Raw genomic sequence first — 24,476 nt, 5'->3', positions numbered from 1 at the left:
AACTACAGCGCAAATGAAAGTGTTCCTATTTCAGTGTGCATTTTACTACGAAGTCCCCCTCATTGACAAGTCATGAGTCATCCGTTGTATACGGAGTGACACAGTTTCGGCAGCCAGCATTCCCTGTATGTACCCGGATCAGTCCAGACTCCTGGGTTGTTTATTCATCCATGCCAGCAGATGGAGACAGAGAAAGTAAAACTAACACTGATTCATATACCCTGGTACCACCTGCAGTTCCTCAGTATTTCTCTGTCTCTAGCAGATGGTGGCTGGTGAATAAACCTGCAATTTCTTCAGTGTACCAGTATTTTTTTTCTAACTTTTTATCCCTTTAAGCCTTCTCCCCAGGGTTTGGGGTTCCTAGTAAGAGATCCCTACCCTGTATGGTTGAGGCGAAGTGCTATCAATGCCAGCCTTCAGGGAGGAATTGTACAGACTGGTCCAAGAGGCAGTGCTCAATGCCCTCCGGGGCTTTAAGTCGCCACCGGTGCCAGAACTGGTGCCCTTGATGTTCGCACCGTTCCTCGAGCACCTGGACACCCTCATCGGTGCCCTGCCGACTCAACCCGTGCCATTGGACATGCTGGCATCGAGTTGACCATCGAGGCCTCCCTAGGTCCTGATTCCCATACCGGGTTTGCTCGGAGGACAAAGAGGGGACTTCCGGCCCGATCCCGGCATGGGATCCACCGATGCTGGAGCCCGTTCCAGGGCCATGGGGACTGTCTGTGCCTAAGGGCACCTCATCTGCCTTGATGCCGGCACCGCCTCCCTCGAAGCCGGTGCCGCATCCATTGATGCCTTCTCGCCCTCTAGGCTCTGGCAACCTTCCTCCCTCAGGCCAACAGGTAAGGAAGAAACTCCCTACAATCCTTGGGAGGAGGCATCCTCAGACTCACAAGCTTCCAATGAGTTGCTCTCAGAGCCTTCACCCCCGGAAGAAAGGCGTCAATCTCTTCCTGAATACCTTTCATTTGCTAGCTTTGTCAAGGAGATGTCTGAAATGATCCCATTTCCATTGGTGATGGAGGAAGATGCACGCCAGAAGATGCTGGAGGTCTTACAATTCATAGTCGCTCCAAAAGAGGTAATGGCAATACCAGTGCATGAAGTTCTTCTTGATCTTTTGCCCCGCCTGTGGAACCATCCAAGATCTGTGCCTCCAGTCAATAGAAAGAAAGACTGATGCTACATACCTGGTCCAGCAAGCCCCAGGTTTTCAGAAAAGCCAATTGCCCCATCTTTCTGTAGTGGTGGAATCAGCCCAAAAGAAGGCTGAGAGATCCTGTCCACACTCCTCTGCTTTTCCTGGTAAGGAACAGAAGTCATTAGATGCATTGGGGCACAGTGTCTTTCAAGGGTCCATGTTAATAGCGCGAATAGCTGCATACCAATTATACATAACCCAATATAACAGAAATCTCTGGAAACAAGTCCAGGAATTTGCTAACGCGTTACCTCAACATCAAGAAACCTTAACTACCATCCTACAAAAGGGTTTGGAAGCAGGTAAACATGAGGTGAGAGCTGCTTACGACTCTTTTGAAACCAGCTTCCAGAGTCTCGGCAGCGGGTATCAGTGCTAGACGCTGGGCCTGGCTTAAGGCCTCAGACCTACGCCCAGAAGTGCAGGACAAGCTTGCAGATCTACCATGCACAGGAGAAAACCTGTTTGGAGACAAAATTCAAGCGCAGTGGCCAAGTTAAAGGACCACCATGAAACCCTGCGTCAAAGGTACCTTCCGTAACCCGCAGGGCCATACTTAGGGACACCAGGAAACAATTTTATAGACCACATAGGTATTATCCTCCCGCGTCCAGGGCACGACCTGCTCGGGCCCCTCAGAGGACATGCCCGGCAAACAAGAACTCCTAGAGCGCAACCAGCTCCACAAGCTGGTTCTGCGACTGGATTTTGACTCCTTTCCAGAGAGCAGCAGCCACCTTCCCCTGATCCCAGAACCAAAATTACCGGTGGGAGGCCGTCTCTGCCACTTCACAACCAGGTGGCACCCGATTATGTATTTATTTATTTTTAACTTTTATATACGGACATTCTTGCATTAAATGCAAATCATGCTGGTTTACAGTGAAACAAAAAAAGCAGGAAAAAATTCCTTAGTTGAATACAATGAAACAGCTTAGTTAACAAAGGAAACATAAAAATAAATGTTTACATATACACAAAGGTTTGCACGAAGGGGTGGGGTGTTATCTGTTATCTGGCTTCCGCGACGCCTGGTGTTGAGGCTGTCTTAACTGTTCGATGTTAGTGATGTCATGGGGGGGCGGGTCTAATGATCGCAACACTTACATCGCTGCTTCTTTCCAGTTCCAGGTGAAGATCAAGCTGTTTCCTTCACTTCCCCTCCCATGACTGTGGGGTGAGAAGCGCTGCAGGGTGCCCCTTGATGTTATCTGGCTTCCCACATGCGACGCCTGGTGTTGAGGCTGTCTTAACTGTCCGATGTTAGATTACAACGGACCAATGGGTACTGTCCATCATCTGATTATGATTCAGACTTTCAGATACTTGAAAAACTTTAATGATCCAAAGACAACGACAAACCTTTTCAGTCAGAAAAAAATCAGCAGAACCAGAGGTCACGAGCTGAGGCTCTAGGGAGGAAGACTAAGAACCAATGTCAGGAAGTATTTCTTCATGGAAAGGATGGTGGATGCCTGCAATGCCCTTCCAGAGGAAGTGGTGAAGTCTAAAACTGTGAAGGACTTCAAAGGGGCGTGGGATAAACACTGTGGATCCATCAAGTCTAGAGGATGTGAATAAAAAGGCAGCAAAACACTGCACGGAGCGGCAGTAGCCACAGAGGCATTCACGGAGCAGGATGCCAGTGGTTGGTGTTCCTCCTTCACGGAGCGGAAGGATGGAGGGCTGCCATCTCCAAAAAAAAAACAAAAAACAGGGGTGGGTAAGAGTATGGGGCAGGGGTGTGGCCAGCTTGTATGCAGCGGTTGCTACCCCTAATTGAGCTGAATGTTCACTTGGATGCAGATCCGGCGCTGCTCTCTACATTGGTGGTGGGGTGGAGGGGGAATTAGGGCTGGAGGGTACTGGAAGCCAATAGTAACAGGTGGGAGAGAGAAAAAGGAAAAAAAAAAAAGGATAAAGTGTGTAGCTTGCTGGGCAGGCTGGATGGGCCGTTTGGTCTTCTTCTGCCGTCATTTCTATGTTTCTATAACCCACAGTTACCGTCTAAATTTCTCAGCGGTATCCCCGCACTCCCCACCCAGTCCAGCGTGGAGCCGGGACAATCACATAACCCTTCTCGAGTCAGAACTCTCAACCCTTCTGTATGCCAGGGCTGTAGAACCGGTTCCCTCGACTCAGAAGGGGAAGAGGGTTCTCCTCCCGCTATTTCCTAATCCCAAAAAAGACCAGAGGCCTCCATCTTATTCTGGTCCTCCGTTCCTTAAACTTCTTTCTTCACAAAAAACGATTCAGAATGGTATCCCTCGGCATCATGCTCCCCCTACTACAACAGGGGGGTTGGCTCTACTTTTTGGGCTTCAGGACGCTTACGCCCATATAGCCATCTTCCCCCCCCCCCCCCCCCCCCCCCCCCTTCTCATCGCAAATACCTGCGATTTGTAGTAGGTCATGGGCACTACCAATACAGGGTACTACCATTCAGCCTGGCCTCGGCGCCCCGAGTGTTCACAAAGTGGCAGTCGTGGCTGCACACTTGCGCCGCAAGAGCGTCCATGCCTTTCCATATCTCGACGACTGGCTCATAAAAAGCCAGTCCAGGCAAGGATCTCTCAACTCATTCTTTCTCACTATCCACCTTCTGTACTCATTGGGATTTCTGATAAACTATCCGAAATACTACTTGATACAGTCTCACCATCTCTCCTTTATAGGAGCAGACTTAGACACCACATTGGCCAAAGGATACTTACCCAGTAACCGCGCAACCATGCTGTCCAATCTCGCCAGCTCTATCCGCATTCGACAAACAACCTCTGCTCGCCAATTACTCACGTTGCTTGGCCATATGGCATCAAGAGTCCACGTCACTCTGATGGCACGACTAGCCATGAGACTGACTCAATGGACCCTAAAAACTCAGTGGCACCAAGCCACTCAGCTGCTTTCGTCCCTTGTCCACATAATCAACTGGCTTCATCTGTCCCTTGCTTGGTGAACAAACAAAGCCAACCTACAAACAGGTCTTCCCTTCAAGCAACCGGCTCCTCAGGTGACCTTAACTGCGGACGCCTCCAACCTGGGTTCGGGAGCCCATGTCGAAGGCCTTCAAACCCAAGGGACTTGGACAAAGGCAGAAGCGTCCTATCAAATCAACTTTCTGGAGCTTCGAGCAATACAGTACGCCCTTTATGCATTCAAGGACTGCCTCTCAAACAAGGTTGTCTTGATTCAAACCAACAACCAAGTAGCAATGTGGTTACCTGAACAAACAGGGGGGCATGGGCTCTTACCTGCTCTGCCAAGAGGCGGTGCAGATTTGGGCTTGGGCCCTGTTGCATTCAATTCTTCTGCGAGCCACTTACCTGGCAGGCACATAGAATGCTGTGGTGGACTGCCTCAGCCAAAGTTTCCAGCCCCATGAGTGGTCTCTGGATCCCTCTGTTGCGGGCAGAATCTTCCACCGGTGGGGTCAACCAGACATTGACCTCTTTGCGTCCAGCCAGAACCGTAAAGTGGACCAATTCTGCTCTCTACACAGAGACCGAAGAGCACCACCCATGGATGCCTTCGCCCGTTCCTGGAACACAGGCCTGCTATATCCGTACCCTCCGATTCTGCAATTAAGCAAGACTCTTGTGAAGTTTTGTGGTGCCTTGGCCTCGGGGAGTTCTTCTGTACATTTTCCCTCCGTGGCCTCTTGTAGGCAAGGTATTGCGGCATATAGAGAATCATCTGAGGAAGGTGGTACTGGTGGCCCCATAATGGCCTCACTGGCCATGGTTAGCGGATCTGGTCAATCTAGCAATCGAGGATCCATTGCGTTCAGTCATCTCCCTTGTCTTCTATGGCAGGGCCCCGTATTTTCCGAAAAGGCAGATCGCTTTTGTCTAGCAGCTTGCCTTTTGAGAGGAAGCGTTTGAGGAGCAGGAGATACCCGGAAGCAGTGATTACAACTCTTCTCCAAGCAAGGCGGAAGTCTACCTCTTTATCTTATGTGTGAGTCTGGAAGATCTTTGAGTCCTGGTGTATGTCTAAGGGAGTTCAAGCTTTGCGGTATTCGCTGTCTCACATCTTGTCTTTCCTCCAGGATGGGTTAGTCAAGTGCCTTGCTTTCAACTCGCTCAGAGTTCAGGTGGCGGCATTGGCTTCTTTAAGAGGGAAGGTGGAATGGTACTGGCTGTCCTCTCACCCTGATGTGGTCAGATTTATTCGAGGAGTTAAGAATTTGCATACTCCTGTGAGGAGGATTTGTCCTCCTTGGAATCTTAATCTCGTTCTCAGAGGCTTGTGTGAGGCTCCTTTCGAACCTATTTGCAGAGCGACTCTTAAAGATTTGACTTTGAAGGTCGTTTTCTTAGTAGCCATTTGCTCTGCGAGGAGAATTTCTGAGTTGCAAGCTTTGTCGTATCGCAATCCTTTTCTTCAGATTTCGGAAGCAGGTGTTTCTTTGCAGACAGTGTCGTTTTTTCTTCCGAAGGTGGTTTCCGCTTTTCATCTCACAGTGGAGCTGCCAGCCTTTCCAGACTTGGGTGTTTCTGAGGCTAATGCACAGGAGCTTTGGCAGTTAGATATCGCAACAAAGCTCTACGGACATCTATCTCAAGGTCACGAATGATTTTAGGAGGTCTGATCACCTTTTTATTTGGTGGAGTGGTCCGAAGAAGGGTACCAGGCTTCCAAGACTACCATTGCGAGGTGGCTTAAGGAAACCTTTGGGTCTACATACATTCTCAAGGGTCGACAAATGCCGGAAGGTTTGAGAGCCTACGCCACTTGATCTCAGGCGACCTCTTGGGTGGAAGCTCAGTTGGTTTCTTCACAGGAGATTTGTAGAGCGGTGACTTGGAAGTCACTGCATACCTTTGCAAGGCATTACCTGCTAGATGGGGATCCAGAGTCTGTCTTTCCGCGAGAGTGTCTTGCGAGCGGGACTCTCCAGGACCTACCCTGGTTAGGGAGCTTTGGTACATCCCAGGAGTCTGGACTGTTCCAGGTACGTACAGGGAAAGGAAAATTGGTTCTTACCTGCTAATTTCTGTTCCTGTAGTACCACGGATCAGTCTAGAACCCGCCCGACTTATGGAGGTGGAGAGTCGTCCACTCAGCTATTGTATTTTTGAAATAGCTGAACGTTTACCAAGTTTTTATACGTTTTTGATACAAGGTTTTCGAATGTTTTGTTATGGGTACTGGTCAATACTGAGGAACTGCAGGTGGCACCAGGGTATATGAATCAGTGTCAGTTTTACTTTCTCTGTTTCCATCTGCTGGCACGGATGAATAAACCCAGGAGTCTGGACTGATTTATGGTACTACAGGAACTGAAATTAGCAGGTAAGAACCAATTTTCCTTTCCCAGGCAGCCAGCTGAGGGCTAGACTGTTGGGCTTTGGATGTACAACTTTGTTCCTCACTAACTTCAAGTTGCCATGGCGCTTCCCCATTTATATTCAGCGGGAATGGCCCTTTTTAAACAGACTATACACTGTTCCTTGTGCCAGGGATTCCCCCCTGAAGAAGCCTCTACCAGCGAAACAAGGGCCTTGTAGGGGATTTTCCATCAGATATAGAAAAACAATATGTCTATTAGTTTTGTTTAAGATGTATGAATGTATGTGTGTGATTGTGGATACTCTAAATGGGGTATCATTGCATACAATTAGAGACAGTGAGAATTTTAACATCATTATTCCTGTCATTTTGGCATACCATTTGTGGTATATTTATTTTGTTGGATGCAAATTCATGTACACTTAGGTTACAGTGAGTAAATACATGGTGCAACTGTTTTATTGTATAAAATTCACTTTGTAAAGCTTATGTAATTGTACAGATCCTTTTGTATACATGAGCTAAGAACAGAGTAGAAACTGCTCATTTATTTTATGCTCATAATTTATGAATAAAATGTTTTAATGTGAACATTGTACATTAGTGCTTTTATCCCATGGGATTTTTTGGTGTGTGTGTGTACGCACCATTGATAAGAAGGGCTAAATTACCCATGATGTGGATGACATCATCTGGCGGCACTGAATGGACTCATCTCTCCTAGCTAGTAGAACTTTTAGCTACTGAGCATATGCAGGAACTCCTGCACGGGTGTTGCCTCGTGAGTCTCCTCTGTTATTTTTCATTTGAGCACAGATGTTTCTCTCTCTCTCTCTCCATCTTCTTTCTTGATTTTATTCACTTTCATCATTTTTTTTTTCTTTTGAAAGATGTCTCACTGCCTCAGCAGCACTCCAATAACACTGTTCAGTGCTACCTTAAAAACAAAAAACCTCAAGATGTCTGGCAAAAAGAAGACCACAGTGAGTGGATTTATGAATGTCCATTACAGATGGACACAAGCTCTGCTGCTGTTGCCTGGGTCCAGACCACAACCAAAGCAGTTGCTATAATTGCAGAAGAATATCCCCATGTGCTCAATGGGCTAGAGCAGTGGTTCTCAACCTTTCTAATGCCGTGACCCCGCAATACAGTTCCTCATGTTGCGGTGACCCCTCGCCCCGCCCTCGCCCCGTGAGGGTGGGGTGAGGGCGGGGCTTTGGTCATATGGGGGCGGGGTTATGGATGGGGTTGGATTTTAGTGCACACTTATCATTTAATTATGACATTTATAATGTGAATGTAACTCAACTCACCATAGGTTCTCACATGCATGGCACACTGACCCATGATCGTCACGGGGCTAGATGTAAAAGTACAGTTTGTATCCACAGGAACCCCCCTGACCCACAATAATGGATGTAAAGCAGAATTATGACATTCCCCATACAACTCACCCTACAAAAAAGATATTCTGGTTCTAGTGACATCTCAGTAACAGCAACTCAAACTCCTTCTATTTCCAGGCTCAATAGCCCTACTTATGAAAAGACAGCAGTTTACCACCAATGCATGTCCTCTGAGAAAACACAACAAATAAGACCGATACAAACGCTTACATGCTAGCAAAATATCTCATCTCGGTAACAGACACAGAACCGACCTAACATACTCCCAGGATCTGTAGTAATGCACATAAACTAATTTGCACACAGTTACACCTGTATTATGGAATACACTCAAACAGGAGCAACCCTATCTATGAAAAGGCAACACTACAAATATTAAATCAGGTCCTAAAAACCAATACACCTCTTATTAGGAAAACAGAACTAGCAAGCAGCTATAGATCCCCACACAGAAATAATTGTAAAACTATACTAATAAGCAGAATAAATGTTTCAAAACAGCTATGAACATCCAACAATTAAAAACTCATAAAAACTATTAAACATTCTCCAAACACCAATAAAATATTTCAAAAAAGCAGACATCACACAATTAAAATGGCAGTCAAGAAAAATAAACTTAAAAAGCCACCTTTACTTACCCCCTCCAGCAGCTCTCCTACTCCCCTTCCCTGCAGGCCGTGGCACTCACCAGAAGCAGCAGTAGAAGCTAAGCTCTATACTTATGGTCCTCTTCCTTAGTGCCCATGTCTCTCACACACACACACCATACCAGTCATGCCCCCATGACCAGTTTCTGTCTCTCACACACCAATCATCTCCCAAACAGTCTTTGGCACACACACACCAGTCACCTTCCTGAACAGTTTCTCTCATGCCATACACACACACACAGGCTTCCCACTCCCGTGTTCTACTTACATATACGGGCTTCTCACTCTCATAATCACTTTCTCACACACACACACACCAGTCACCTTCCTGAACAGTTTCTCTCATGCCATACACACACACAGGCTTCCCACTCCCGTGTTCTACTTACATATATGGGCTTCTCTCTCTCTCTCTCTCTCTCTCTCTCTCTCACTCACACACCAGTCTCTCACTCCCATTCTTGTTCTCTCCACATGCACAGGCTTCTCATTCCCATAATCACTTTCTCTCTGTTACACACACACCAGTCTCTCTCATTTCCATGCTCACTCTCCACGTGCACAGGCTTCTCATTCCCTGAATCACATTCTCTCATATTCACACACACACACACACACCAGTCTTTTTCTCTCACACACACCATCACCTTACCAAGCAGTCTCTCTCTCTCATGCATGCACACTCACCCAGGTTTCTCACTCCCATGCTTTCTTTCACCCCCACAACACCAGGCTTCTTACGCCCATGCTGTCTCACATACCCAGACTTCTCACTTCCATGCTTTTTCTCTCTCTCACACACACACATCAGTCACCTCCCTGACTAATGTCTCACACTCTCACATACACATCAGTCATCTCCCTGAGCAATCACTTTCATTGTCTCTCACATACACACACACATCAGCTCTCTGACCAGTCAATCACACACAGGCTGGCCGGCTGCTTCTCTCTCTTTCTCTCATTCACTTCCTCTTCTCCCCCGAGCACAAACGGTAGCTGCATCACCTCCTCCTCCAGCCCCCGCAGGCCAAGAAAGAAGAATCCCATCGGCCGCGGGAGGCTTATGCTGCTGTCTCCTTTCTCCATTACCGGCTGCTTCTATTGCTCGGGGACCGATGCTGCAGCCGCTGCTGCTACTTTTTCTCGCGGCGCGGCTCTCTCTCCTTCCCGCGCACCGCGATTCACTTCCTGTTCCGGGTCACGGGAGGGAGGGGGCAGGCGCAGGAAGAAGAAAAGGCCCAGCCGCGGGTGCAGAGCTTCTTCTAGCGCCGCTGCCGTTCCCGCTGGGCTTGAACGTGCTGACAGCCCGGCGGCAACGGCAGCGGGAGAGACCGGGAGCGCGCGACACACCTGCCGGTGCTTGGCGGTGCCGCGGACCGGCAAAAAACTCCCATGGCCCGGTCCCGGGCCGGTGGTTGAGGACCCCTGCTTTAGGCGACCCCTGTGTTTTGGGCGTTCGACCCCCGCCGGGGTCGCGACCCACAGGTTGAGAACCGCTGGGCTAGAGCTTACAAAATGGAGGAACTGTATTAAGTCCCTTTGAGGCCATAGTCCTCCTGCAGTGAAGCATCCTCTACTTCATAGGAAAGAGGGTTGAGTAGGAGCTCCTCTAAGATTCCCCCATTGGCAAGGCAGGCCATATCCTCTGGATCCAGTGGTTTGCACCATCGTGCATTGCACAAAAAGGGGCGGATTTTAAAAGCCCTGCTCGCGCGCCTATTTTCCATAAGCCTGCTGGCGCGCGCAGAGCCCCGGGACTCGCATAAGTCCCGGGGTTTTTTGTCTCGGGCGTGTCGGGGGGGCGAGGCCGATCGACGTGGCGTTTTGGGGGCGGGCCTGGGGGCGTGGTTGCTGTCCAGGGGCATGGCCGCACCCTCCGGAACCGCCCCCGGGTTGCGTCTCGGCGCGCCAGCAGCCCGCTGGCGCGCGGGGATTTACTTCTCCCTCCGGGAGGCGTAAATCCCCGGACAAAGGTAGGGGGGGGGGGTTTAGATAGGGCCGGGGGGGTGGGTTAGGTAGAGGAAGGGAGGGGAAGGTGAGGGGAGGGCGAAAGAAAGTTCCCTCCGAGGCCGCTCCGAAATCGGAGCGGCCTCGGAGGGAACGGAGGCAGGCTGCGTGGCTTGGCGCTCGCCGGCTGCCCAAAATCGGCAGCCTTGCGCGCGCCGATCCTGGATTTTAGCAGATACACGCGGCTACGTGCGTATCTACTAAAATCCAGCGTACTTTTGTTTGCGCCTGGAGCGCGAACAAAAGTACGCGAACGCGCCGTTTTTAAAAATCTACCCCACAGCGGTGACACTCCACTGAGCTGATGTAGCAGCTAGCATCAAAGAAGTACTGGGTGTCCTTGTTGATTATATCGGCTATGGGTCTGGTGATGAGCTTGGTGACTAGTTTTAAGGTTTTGATGGGTATGGGGTCCAGTGGGTGGGTGGCGGGGTTTGTCTTTTGAATGATGGTTTCAATTTCAGTGGATGCGACTGGTTCAAATTGTAACCATGTGGTGTTGTGTGAGGGTGGTTCTGGTAGGTCAATGTTGACTGGGGGGATCTTGGCGATGATACTGGAGACTTTGTCTTTGAAGACGTGCGCTAGGTTTTCGCTGGAGATGGTGGGGATGTCGTGGGCTGTAGCATTCTTGTTTGGGTTGGTTAGGTCTGTGACGTAGGCGAAAAGTGTCCTAGGGTTGAAATGATATTCGTGGATCTTTTTTTGCATAGAAATCTCGTTTTGCTGTGTTGAGGTCAGTTGAGTAGATGTGAAGTATTGTTCTGGAGTTGGGGTTCTTCTCCATTTTTTTTTCTGTTTGTCTCAGGATTCGCTTTGTGTTTTTTAGTTCGGGGGTCATTTCAAAATCTGTCATTTCAAAGGTGCCTTACTTTTGGGGGGAAGGATCTTTGATATGTGTTGAAATAGATTCAAAAGTTTCATCTTTATCTCTGTTCTTCAGCGATCTGACAAGTAGAACATAAGAACATAAGAAAATGCCATACTGGGTCAGACCAAGGGTCCATCAAGCCCAGCATCCTGTTTCCAACAGTGGCCAATCCAGGCCATAAGAACCTGGCAAGTACCCAAAAACTAAGTCTATTCCATGTAACCATTGCTAATGGCAGTGGCTATTCTCTAAGTGAACTTAATAGCAGGTAATGGACTTCTCCTCCAAGAACTTATCCAATCCTTTTTTAAACACAGCTATACTAACTGCACGAACCACATTCTCTGGCAACAAATTCCAGAGTTTAATTGTGCGTTGAGTAAAAAAGAACTTTCTCCGATTAGTTTTAAATGTGCCCCATGCTAACTTCATGGAGTGTCCCCTAGTCCTTCTACTATCCGAAAGAGTAAATAACCGATTCACATCTACCCGTTCTAGACCTCTCATGATTTTAAACACCTCTATCATATCCCCCCTCAGTCGTCTCTTCTCCAAGCTGAAAAGTCCTAACCTCTTTAGTCTTTCCTCATAGGGGAGTTGTTCCATTCCCCTTATCATTTTGGTAGCCCTTCTCTGTACCTTCTCCATCGCAATTATATCTTTTTTTGTACACAGTATTCAAGGTGCGGTCTCACCATGGAGCGATACAGAGGCATTATGACATTTTCCGTTTTATTCATCATTCCTTTTCTAATAATTCCCAACATTCTGTTTGCTTTTTTGACTGCCGCAGCACACTGAACCGACGATTTCAATGTGTTATCCACTATGACACCTAGATCTCTTTCTTGGGTTGTAGCACCTAATATGGAACCCAACATCGTGTAATTATAGCATGGGTTATTTTTCCCTATATGCATCACCTTGCACTTATCCACATTAAATTTCATCTGCCATTTGGATGCCCAATTTTCCAGTCTCACAAGGTCTTCCTGCAATTTATCACAATCTGCTTGTGATTTAACTACTCTGCACAATTTTGTGTCATCTGCAAATTTGATTATCTCACTCGTCGTATTTCTTTCCAGATCATTTATAAATATATTGAACAGTAAGGGTCCCAATACAGATCCCTGAGGCACTCCACTGTCCACTCCCTTCCACTGAGAAAATTGCCCATTTAATCCTACTCTCTGTTTCCTGTCTTTTAGCCAGTTTGCAATCCACGAAAGGACATCGCCACCTATCCCATGACTTTTTACTTTTCCTAGAAGCCTCTCATGAGGAACTTTGTCAAACGCCTTCTGAAAATCCAAGTATACTATATCTACCGGTTCACCTTTATCCACATGTTTATTAACTCCTTCAAAAAAGTGAAGCAGATTTGTGAGGCAAGACTTGCCCTGGGTAAAGCCATGCTGACTTTGTTCCATTAAACCATGTCTTTCTATATGTTCTGTGATTTTGATGTTTAGAACACTTTCCACTATTTTTCCTGGCACTGAAGTCAGGCTAACCGGTCTGTAGTTTCCCGGATCGCCCCTGGAGCCCTTGTTAAATATTGGGGTTACATTTGCTATCCTCCAGTCTTCAGGAACTAATTTTCTTCACTGTAGGCAGCCAAAGTTTAAGTAAGAGCTAGAGGAAGAAGGACAATGTCCTCCCCATTCTGTGATATCTGTTTCTCTAATGATGAGATAGCAGCTCTGACAAAAGATTTTCAGCATGAAGGTGTTCTTCCCCCTTCTGTTGGAGCAATTAATGGGGTAGATTAACTTTTTATTTTATTTTTTATCACAAATTGACCCAATTCACTTCTGAAAAAAGGGCCTTGGATATAAGGAATGCATACCCCATAGATCTTCAGTATTCCAAGAAGTGATTGATTTTTCTTCAATCTCCCAGATGTTTAAAAAAAAAGCTGTAAAATAATGCCTGCTGGATTTAATTTACACACCAAGCTATCATTTCAGTGACTAGTGGAAAATAAGTCAGGAGTGTACTTGAAAGCCTTCAGGAACCTTCAGTGATTCTAACTTTGAACAGCAGTGAACACATTTATACGACTCTGCCATTCCAAAACTGAAATTGATACAGCAATCTTGGAATTTCTTAGTAGCTGTAGACCACAAGGTTGCATATCTCCATATTTCCATCAGAGTGGGTCACTAAAGATTCCTCAGGTTTGCATTACCTACGTTTAGCACACAGTATTCACACAACTGGTTTTCATATTGGCAGCAAGGTTAAGCAAAGGGAGGATAGACATTTCATACTTGAATGACTAGTTGATTAGAGCCAATTCAGAGAAATAAGCAAAACATCTAACACAGCAGATGATGGCACTATCCCATCCATTCTGCCCAACTTTTCTGATCTGCATTGCTAAGGATTTACCATAGTCACCAGCTGTAGAAGCTTGATCGCTTGTTAGATATCACTCCTTTCTGAGTCAGTTTTTGTTGTATTCCTCTTTGGTTCTCTGTTATCCTGGGTAGATGAGCATGCAGTATTTAGTCCAACGCCCACATCCTTCCAACCATCCATGTAACTAAATAGCTGCCAAAACTAGTGAGGCTGTGGCCCAAATGTCTGGTTGCCTGTGTCCATGTAGTCTTGCTGGACAGTACCTGCTGGCATAGAGGTGTTTGATTTTTAGGGAGTTATAGCCTATGGTTCTCACCCTACTACCCCTTATAGCTTATGCTTCCTTTATTCACTCCATGTACAATGTGCCAGTGTGCCATTCACCTGCTTGAAAGTCATGGCTGGGTGTAAATTTAATAAAAAGCAGGTTTATCTCATCTCAGAAACTGGAGACCCAGTTAGACACAATAGCAGCAAAACTCCCTTGGATGAAAGAATTTAAGGATCACCACGGTGGTGTTACAAATTTTGGGTCTTATATATCAACTTCAGAACTGAACTGCTGGGCAAAGTTAAGTTTGAGACTTTCAGTTATCATTCCTCTTGTCATGAAACAAAAAGGGAAGAGAAATTGAGCAAATAACTATCGAAACAAACAAGGCATTCTTTTATGATGGAAAAGCAAATCAAACCTGTGCCAAGAAAAATCTGTAAAGGCATATTAATTGCTGGTAATAAGATGCTGCCTGGCAAGTTGGGTGGCTCACTTACACAACTGAACAGCATAAAGGACCAGATCTGTAAAGAATCAGCTTCCTATAAATTATCTAGAAATTCAGGTAGTATGTCACTTCAGGAATCTTCTATTTTTATTTTTTGTAAAGAGACAGGCTTACAAATAATGTGGAAATGTGTTTTCAGTATCCTGTTTGATCAAACAAGGAGTATATTTATGCTAGGGGAGTTTGGATGGACTTGGAAAAATCTCCTGAAAAGCTGAAGGTTTTTCAGTCCATATTCAAAGTGCTATGCAACACTAATTAGTTAGGTAAAAACCCATAGTAACTTTATCTCCAACAAGGACTTTCTCTCTCTCTGTCATGTACAAGGACACAGAGAGTCTGTCGTTAGTTGTTTTTCTATTAAGCAGAATGTTATTCAGTGCAACAGTTAATATTCTATTTGTGAAAATATTATCCATTTCCTTGGCATATTCAAGGATTTGGGAAGCTTTCTCTTTGCAGTGCCAGATGTGAGTATAGTTGTTTATTGGGCAAAAATATTCCATCCATGTTGGAAATCCTTCAAGATGTACTTGGTAAAGAACTAAGGCCTAACATTCAAAGGTTTACATTTTTAAACGATTTCCTGTGTGAGCAATGACATGAATTCTAAGAGCAGTATTAAAAATTAGGCCAACCTTTAAATTACTGGTCCTGTCATAGGACCTGAATATAGTTTTGAAGGTGTGAATGAGTCCTCCTCTTGAGGAAATGTTTAAGCATGGGCAAGGAAGCACGTGTACTTTGTGAGGGTTGGCCTGGACTATTATGATGGCACTCTGAGAAATCCAATTAGCATGTTGAGAGAGGAATAGGAGACAATCCAAATAGAAAACCAGGAGCGTTACTGCACGTACTAAAACACAGCAGTCAACAGGAGAATGTGCAGAAGAATTTAAATGTCCACACTTCTTGATGCAAAGACAAATTTTTAAATTTTTATTCCGGCAACTCCACAGTGTAATACAGAGGTTTGTATATGGGCAGGTCCCCCGACACGGACCCGTGTTTCGCCACCAGGCTGCGTTGGGAGGGACGGGAAAGCAAAAACTTTATTATTCTGAAGTTAATTTCAACAAGGGCGAAAAATTTGTCTTTGCATCAAGAAGTGTGGACATTTACATTCTTCTGCACATTCTCCTGTTGACTGCTGGAAAAGGAATAGGGACATTTTCTTATGCATCCTTTGGAAAAGCACAGTTTATACTACCTAAGCAAGCAGGCTGCTTAAAATTCAGTGGCAGATTTGGAATTTTCTAGCATTGGAAGCTTCCCTGTATGACATTATGAAAGAGTTTAATCAAACTTTTACTGAATAGGGCTTTTTGTCTTTGTCCACAATGGAAAACATAAGGAAAGTTCACAAAAATGAACCAAAGCCACCAATCCTAGATGTTTACCATAAATTTCACAATAAACTCTGCACATAGGGGCGGATTTTAAAAGGAGCGCGAATAGCCTACTTTTGTTTGCGCTCCAGGCGCAAACAAAAGTACGCTGGATTTTAGTAGATACGCGCGGAGCCGCGCGTATCTGCTAAAAACCTGGATCGGCGCGCGCAAGGCTATGGATTTTGTATAGCCGGCGCGCGCCGAGCCGCGCAGCCTACCCCCGTTCCCTCCAAGGCCGCTCCGATTTCGGAGCGGCCTTGGAGGGAATCCTCTAACGCCCTCCCCTCACCTTCCCCTCCCTTCCTCTACCTAACCCACCCGCCCGGCCCTGTCTACACCTCCCCCTTACCTTTCTCCGGGGATTTACGCCTCCCGGAGGGAGGAGTAAATCCCCGCGCGCCGGGCAGTGACCTGGGGGTGGGTACGGAGGGCGCGGCCACGCCCCCGGACCGCCCCGGGCCGTAGCCATGCCCCCATACCCGCCCCCAAAACGCTGCCGACACGCCCCCGAAACGCCGCGACGACCGGGCCCGCCCCCGACACGCCCCCCTCGGAGAACCCCGGGACTTACGCGAGTCCCGGGGCTCTGCGCGCGCCGTTAGGCCTATGTAAAATAGGCTTCCCGGCGCGCAGGGCCTTGCTCGCCTAAATCCGCCCGGTTTTGGGCGGATTTAGGCGAGCAGGGCTCTTAAAATCCGCCCCAAATTGTCTAGGTAATGCATTTAGAAATTATTCTGTCAACATTTTAAATATTTTTATTTCAAAATCTCTCCAGTGCACTCAGGGAATACAAGCACTGCTAGAAGTTGCTAAAGAGGAAATTTCCAAAGAGCTATGGAAATTTACACCCTTGGTTCTCAAAGCCACAGCAGGTTTGCGCTTGTTACCAGGAGAAAAGGCACAAAAGCTGCTTGATAAGGTAATGATCGACGTTTTGTATGTGCCCAAAATCTGCTTTTCACATTTCTCAATAACCTGCATACTTGTGTACAGTGCAACTAATTAAATTATATCGAGGGCAGCAAAATACCTACAGTATCTGAATGTAATCCGTTGTGAAGTGCCTGAAAAAAGCGGAATATAAATCAAATTAAATATGCTATCTTTTTGTTTTGTGAATTGTGCAGCTTGCCTTTATTTCAAAATTTGTATACAGTAGAATATTATCACAGAGAAAAAATTGAGGGGTATTAATGCCTTGTGGGCTATCTCTAATGTCCGGTATTTCCAAGGAAGGCAACTGCCATTCTTACGACTGTACCTAGAAAACTTTATATACCATTTTATTATGCAGGACGTGAATGGTTTTAAAGGTATATGTTTCAATTTTTTTATTTTAAATTTAAATAAAGACTCTTCTTAGACATAGGAAGATGGTGGCCAGATAAAGGAAAAACACTGATACACACTCTCTGTAGCCCCTGATGCAGACATCTTATGTCAGAACGCTGGCAGTGTCAGGCACTAATCGGGCACCAAGTATTTGAAATCAAGCAGGTAATATGAAAGAAATGAGAAGTGACTTTCTTCTCAGCTTCAGATAAGTGCTAGTTTTGGATTCCCTGCGTTGAAAATATTGATATTAAGAGAGAGTGGTTCTTGTATAAAAGTTTTCTCTTTTCTTTTACTGTAAACTGAGCAGAAACTTTTGCATATAAAATTGAAAAATATATCTTTTAAAACCATTCATGTCCTGCATAATAAAACTATATACAAAGTTTTCTAGGTACAGTCATAAGAATGGCGGTTGCCTTCCTTGGAAATACTGGACATTAGAGATAGCCCACAAGGCATTAATTACCCCATCAGTTGTATTCTTTGTGATTTTGGTCATAGGGGGGTGCTATGAAGAGGCAGTATTGTTTTTTGTAGCTTACAGTAGAATATTGACATTTTTAACTTTAAAAAAAAAAAAGTATAATGACAAAACGTGGCTTGTCCTTTGAGATGTAGCATTTTCTTTCAATTGTCCTTCCTAATTTTCTTTTCATTTGCTTTTGTAAGATCATAAGAACAGCTAAACTGGGTCAGACAAATGGTCCATCTCAGCATCCTGTCTCTGTCAGTGACCCATGAGTTACTATAATATCCTAATCATGAATTTAGATCTTCCAAAAAAATTTGCTATGGTTTCTTACTAACACTGCTATTGCCTGATCATTAAGTTGAAAAATACATACTAGTTAATAATAAACCTTGTTGCTGAAAAACATATCACCTGTTTTGGAGAAGATTTTTAACCAATTTTATTTATTTATTTTTATTTTAGGTAAAAGAAACTTTTAGGTTATCTCCTTTTTTTGTAGGAGATGACTGTGCTACAATTATGAACGGAACTGATGAAGGTAATCTTAAATTGCTGATGTATTGGACAGGACATTTTATTCAACACTTTTCGATCAATGTTTAATTGAAATGGTTTGGGGCAGTGATCTATTTTTTTTTTTTTAAATATCTGTGGTTAAGGGGTTTGTTTGGTGTTTTTTGGCACTACATCCATATGGTTAGTTTTGTGAAATACAGTACCTGGAATTTTTGCAGGCACCTCAGCAGTACCTTCATTCATGTAGAGTATATGGGGGTCATCATATCTGATGATCTTAAGGTGGCCAGACAGATGGATAAAGTGACTGCAAAAGCCAGAAAAATGCTTGGCTGCATAGGGAGAAGAATGGTCAGCAGAAAAAGGGAGGTAATATTGCCCCTGTATAGGTCCCTGGTGAGACCACATTTGGAATATTGTGTACAATTCTGGACACTGCACCCTCAAAGGGATATAAACTGAATTAAGTCAGTCCAGATGGTGGCTACTAAAATGCTCAGTGATGGGGACATAGTTAAAGATCTAAACATGTATACCCTAGAATATGGTGGCATAGGGGAGATATGAAAGAGACATTTTTAATACCTTCACAGTTCCCATGCACAGGAGGAAGAGCCTCTTTCAAAAGAAAGGAGGCTTTAGAATGAAGGATCATGGGATGAGGTTGAAAGGGGATAGACTTGGGAATAATCTAAAATACATAAAACAGCCTCCCTGTGGAGATGGGGGATTCAAAGACAGTACTGGATTTCAAGAAGCATGGGATAGACATAAGGGATCTCTGAGGAAGTGATAGGAATTGTAAAGCTGAATTAGTTGGTGTGGATGGGCAGACTAGATAGACCATACAATGATCTTCTACCTTCACATTTCTCTGAATCTATTTCTAATGGGAAATAACTGATATGAAATTAAATTGATGAAAACAACAAAGTAGTTTAATAGGGTCGGTAATTGTTTAAGGTTAATGAATGCTTAAAGGTACAAGCTTTTAAGGCTGCTATGTCCTTTTCTGGGAATTGCCTGGGGAAGGGAACTTCAGTAGTATTGAAATTTGTATCTTTAAATATCTTCTTCTCAGAGATCTACCTAATTACTCTGTTTTCTTTCTTAAATAATTTGGTTATTGTTAGACAATAGTAGAAAAATGCTATTAAAATATATTTTAATTTGTAAAAATTATTTTATTATTTGGTAAGGGAATAAATAAGGTATCTGTATTTATTACCAATTTGTTTTCTAACAGGAATTTCATCATGGATCACTGTAAACTTTCTAACAGGTATGTTTACCCTACACGGCTTAAGTGCACAAGAGAGCAGTGGAATTTGTGAATGATATTTGAAACTGAATGATTAATACAGTCTATAATTACTTAGTAGAGGCTTTGAGGAGCAAGTTTTCAGAATTCAGCATTGAAAAAATCTGTTGATTTTTACTATCATCTCATTTACTAAAGAGATCATATAACTGTTGTGATGTTCATATTCTACAACACCATAATACCTGGGAGAATGTCAATTTGTCACATTTTTTATCATTCATACAAACATTTATGACATTGAGATCTGGGATGTTCAAACACAATAAAAGGGGGGATAAAACAGATCTGGCTATTTCTTCCCTATTCATTAATTATATTTTCCTAACATGTAGACAGATGGACTCAGGACCAGTGGATTATGCTTCCCTGCCAGCAGATAGAGACAGAGCAAGCTGACGTCACAGTATAATTTATACTCCTGCAATGACACCAGTCTGCTAATATTCTCTGTCTCCAGCAGTTGGTGCATATCCCTATGGGGATTGCTTTAGAATTTGGAAGGTGAATTTAACATAGAAAAAGAAAAGCCCCGCCCTCCTGCAGTGATACCAAGTGGTCCCACCCCCAGTTGAGAATTCCTGAGGTGATTTCTGTGGTCCCTAAGATGTGTGCCTTGGTCCAGTAGCTGGGTTTTCTGGCATGGACTTAGCAGATTGTACAGCTTAAAAGCAGCGGGTGAAGGAGGTGACAGCACATGCCCTCTACCCCCACAGCGAGAGACAGTCTCTGTACTCAGCTGGTAAGAGCTGAGCTCTGGTAAGTTTAAAAAAAAAAAAAGCAAACTTTTTTTCTTTTTTTTTTTTTTTATATTTAAATCTTTTATTGGCAGTAGCATACATCCTAGACACAAACCGCTAGCATAAAACAGTAAGAACAAGTACACAAAAATTGTGAAGTAACCAGCTGAACAATCAACGCCAGTATATAAATGATGTCCCCAATTCCCCCCCTCCCCCCATAGAGGTGTACAGCCAAATGCAAATAGTAGAGGACCATGCACAGGAAATCATAATAAAATGCATTTAGGGTTTACAGGACTTACTCCGGTCTCTGTGCTCGGCCCACCATTCCAACATTCATTCCCACTCCCCTGGGTGTTAGGGGAACTGGGCAGCCTGGCAGGTTGAGCGGCCCCAGTGGGCTAGGCCCCACAGTTAGGCTTTTTGCCTGCATGCCACATGGTAGGCCGTGGCGGTGTGTTTGCACACTTCTGTGCGTGCCTTACTGGCCTCTACAGGACGTCTGTGTGTGCAGTGCATTAGCTCTGTGCACATGTTGTGTGCTCAGTTTTAGGCATGCCTTTTGCGCGCACAAGTGCTGGCAGTGCACCCTGGCCTTAACGCACAGTTTGTGCGTGTGTTTGTTTTTGTGGTGCTTGCTTTTGGGTCGCCTAGTTTTTGTGTGCATAAATTTTGTGTGCTTTTGTGTGCTTGAAATTTTTTCAGCACAATCTGGCTGGGTGCATATTCTCAATCGCCTGTGCACTGATGGCACCGGTGAGCAAGAAACCTAAGTCCTTTCTTTCTGTGTAGGCTGTCATATTCGGGCATCTCAGCCTGACGTGTCCTCTAACCTGTGTCAATGCTGTTTAGAGGCTCAGGGGAGTTGGCTTCCTCTGATTTTACTAAGCCTGGGTCCTCCTAGCCTGATGATGGTCTGGTTAAGGATCTGTCTGGAGGTACGCTGGATCTTGGAACTTCCTTGGCTGATTCCTCCACAGGGGATTGTGGTCCAGTGGGTCCCACTCCAGTTCCTTCTGGGTTTGGCCTGGATCCGGATGCTTTTTCTTGGGTGGATTTTTTTTTTCAAGTTTTTTCCAATCCTTTCTTCAGGCGCACGCCTCTGCTTCGCCTACTCCTTTCAGGTCGGGCCCTTTGCTGGTGGACCCTGCCTCATCCGGTCCTATGTTTAGGTGCCAGAGTACGCATCTGTTTGCTTCAGGTAATCCTGACAGGAACCCAGATGACACTGATGATGAGGCAGATCCTGATTCCCTGGAAGATGGGGAAATTCCTCCAGGATTGGAACAGTATTGGACCATGTTGCGGTTCTTTCATAGAGATGAACTGCCGGCCATGTTTTCCCGAATCTTGAAGATGCTGGGTGTTCCTGGTGCAGATTCCTTGTCTAAACTGAAGAAGAAACCCATTTTGGTTTCCTTGTGTAAAGCCTCTTGCTTTTTTCCCTGTTATGGATGCCATTCAGGATTTGATTTCTCTTGAATGGGGAGACCCAGAGGCAAGTTTCAAAGAGATTTGACATTGGGAAAACATACATGCTCCCTCAATGCTGGATCCAGGGAGTACAGGCCTTCCAAAGTGGATGCGCTGGTCTGTGCCATCTCTTAAGTGGAACACTATCCCCGTGGAGGGAGGCGTGGCCCTGAAGGATGTGCATGATAGGTGGATTGAGGCCATCCTTAAGCAAGACTTTAAAGCAGTGGTGAAGACTTTATAGATAGCTTCTTGTTGCTTCCTAGTGGCACAATCTTGTCTGCTTCTCTCTCAGGAAGTTGATGGTTCTGGAGTAAATTCCAGAGTTATGGAACCCACTGCCGCCTTTTTTAACTGATGCGGGATGCGTTTTGCTCCGTATCTCGGCCAGAGGAGAGGCTGCGATGGTAGTGGCCAGGCATCAACTATGGTTGACATTGGTCAGCTGATGCTGCCTCCAAGACAATTCTTACAAAAATGCCCTTTAATGGCTTGCTCTTGTTTGGAAGTGAGTTGGAGAAATTGGCTAGTAAATGGGGCGAATCTACAGTCCCTTGGTTGCTGGAGGGTGAAAAGCAGTTGCAGCGCCCCTCTGGTATGAGGGCTCTTCTCCGGGGTTCCAAGCGTTTTTGTCCCTACAGAGGGTCAACCTTTCAGAGGACACTGCCTTTTGGCAGGTCTCAGTCCTTTTGTCCCAGACAGCCCAAGAGAGGAGTAAGCTCGGATTTGTTCATGGTGTCTCCTTGCTACTCCCCGCAGAAGAAGCAGGCAATGGATTCTATGCTTCTAAGGCTCCTCCATTTGAGGGCTATGGGTCCAGTGCCTATGTCTCAAACTATGGGGTGATATTCCATTTATTTTGTTGTGCCCATGAAGGAGGGCTCCTTTTGTCCCATCCTGGATCTCAAGTGTCAACAGTCATTTGAGGGAGACTCATTTTTGAACGGAAACCTTATGCTTTGTAATAATGGCCATGCAGTTGGGGGAATTTCTGACCTCCCTGGATCTGTCCGAGGCCTACCTTCATATTCCCATTTGTTTGCGCACCAACGTTTTCTGCATTTTGCGCTGCCTTTTCGTCTAGCCATCACTCCCAAAACATTTTCCAAGGTCATGGTGATAGTGGTGGCGTTGAGAAGAGATGGGACCCTGGTACATCCATATTTGGATGACTGGCTGATTCAAGCCAGATCTCAGGAAGAGAGCTGCCTGGTGACCCTTAAGGTGATCTCCTTATTGTAGGAGCTCAGTTGTTTGGTGAACCTGGCCAAGAGCAGTCTTCAGTCATCTTAGTCTTTGGAATATCTGGATGTTCGGTTCGACACAAGGCAGGACAAGGTTTTCCTGCCAGAAGTTCAGATTCAGAAATTGATGTCACAAGTGCGTCAGTTGGTGAGCACTGTATTCCCGACAGTGTGGTCCTATCTACAGGTACTAGGTTTGGCGGCAACCCTGGAAAGTAGTGCTGTGGGCAAGGGTGCATGAGTATCCTTCCGCGCTCACTGCTGTCTCGTTGGAATCCGCAGTCTCAGGACTGTTCGGTTCGGCTCCATTTGCCAATGGAAATCTGCTTTCGCCTCCAGTGGTGGTTGCAGGAAGCTCATTCCTTGATCTCCCCTGACCTGGTTGATTCTCATGACAGATGTGAGTGTCCAGGGTTGGAGAGCTCACTGTCAGGAGCTGACGATCCAAGGGTGTTGGAATGCCGAAGAGTCCATTTGGATCATCAATCGCCTGGAAGCCTGGGTGGTCCGGTTGGCATGCTTGCAGTTCAGCCACAGACTGCAGGGTCAAACGGCCTGAGTGATGTCGGAGAAACCAAGAGCCACCAAGTGTCACAGGAAATAGACTAACTTATGGAATGGGTGGAAGGACATCTACAGATGATCTCGGTCTCACATTGCAGGAAAAAACAATGTAAGAGTAGACTTTCTCAGCAGGGAGAGTCTAGACCCAGGAGAATATAAAAAGTTAATTTGCATTCATTACTAGGTAATACACAAGTTCAGTTATCTTCTAAATCCACATAATCTGGACCATAAAAGAAAATTTCATTCAAAGCAAACCACTACTAATGCATCCCTGCTAACAATTTACCAATTGCAATTTTATCCCCCTTATCAATCTTGTCTTTGTAGTAGCTGGAGCATTATTATCCCTAATAAATTTCCCATTGTGAGGGATCAATGAAGGTATACTTGTTCCCTTGGAGGGTAATTAGGCACTTACAAGAAAATTTTAAGAAAAATTTTAAGAAAAATACTCCGCAAGGTTTAGACCTTAGTTTTCATAGACAAAATTGCTCTCCTATGCAGTTGTTTCACATGCAACATCTAGAAATATCTGCATGAGTGCTCCATAGAATTTTTGTCTTACTCTTGAAATAGGGGGGCTCGGGCGACTGGCCGAGCCGCCCCCATAACGGTGCGCCACCGGCGATGTGCGGTGGCCGCAAGGGGGGGGGGGGCGGGGATGCCTCGGGTCGAGGGGGCATGTCATCAGCGGCGACAGGCGCGCCGCTGATGACGCGTCCCGCGCAAGGCGCCGCGTCGTCGGCGGGCGACAGCGGCGCGGGCCGATGACGCGGCGCCCCCCTTAAAAAGCCGCGAGGCAAGAGACCAGGCCCTT

The 24,476-nt window shown here is 45.6% G+C and overlaps 1 protein-coding gene across 1 annotated transcript in view; it reads left to right on the top strand.

Moving 5' to 3' along the window:
- Positions 1-24,476, top strand: part of ENTPD6 (ectonucleoside triphosphate diphosphohydrolase 6) — a 166,134-nt gene that overhangs the window by 17,475 nt on the left and 124,183 nt on the right. Inside the window, 3 exon segments of the mRNA XM_029594503.1 lie at positions 16,764-16,907; positions 18,258-18,333; positions 19,558-19,593. Of these exon segments, the coding sequence (XP_029450363.1) occupies positions 16,764-16,907; positions 18,258-18,333; positions 19,558-19,593 (256 nt within the window).

This window comes from Rhinatrema bivittatum, chromosome 3, assembly GCF_901001135.1.
Source record: "Rhinatrema bivittatum chromosome 3, aRhiBiv1.1, whole genome shotgun sequence".
Taxonomy (NCBI): domain Eukaryota; kingdom Metazoa; phylum Chordata; class Amphibia; order Gymnophiona; family Rhinatrematidae; genus Rhinatrema; species Rhinatrema bivittatum.
This window is presented reverse-complemented; position numbering and strand designations above follow the sequence as displayed.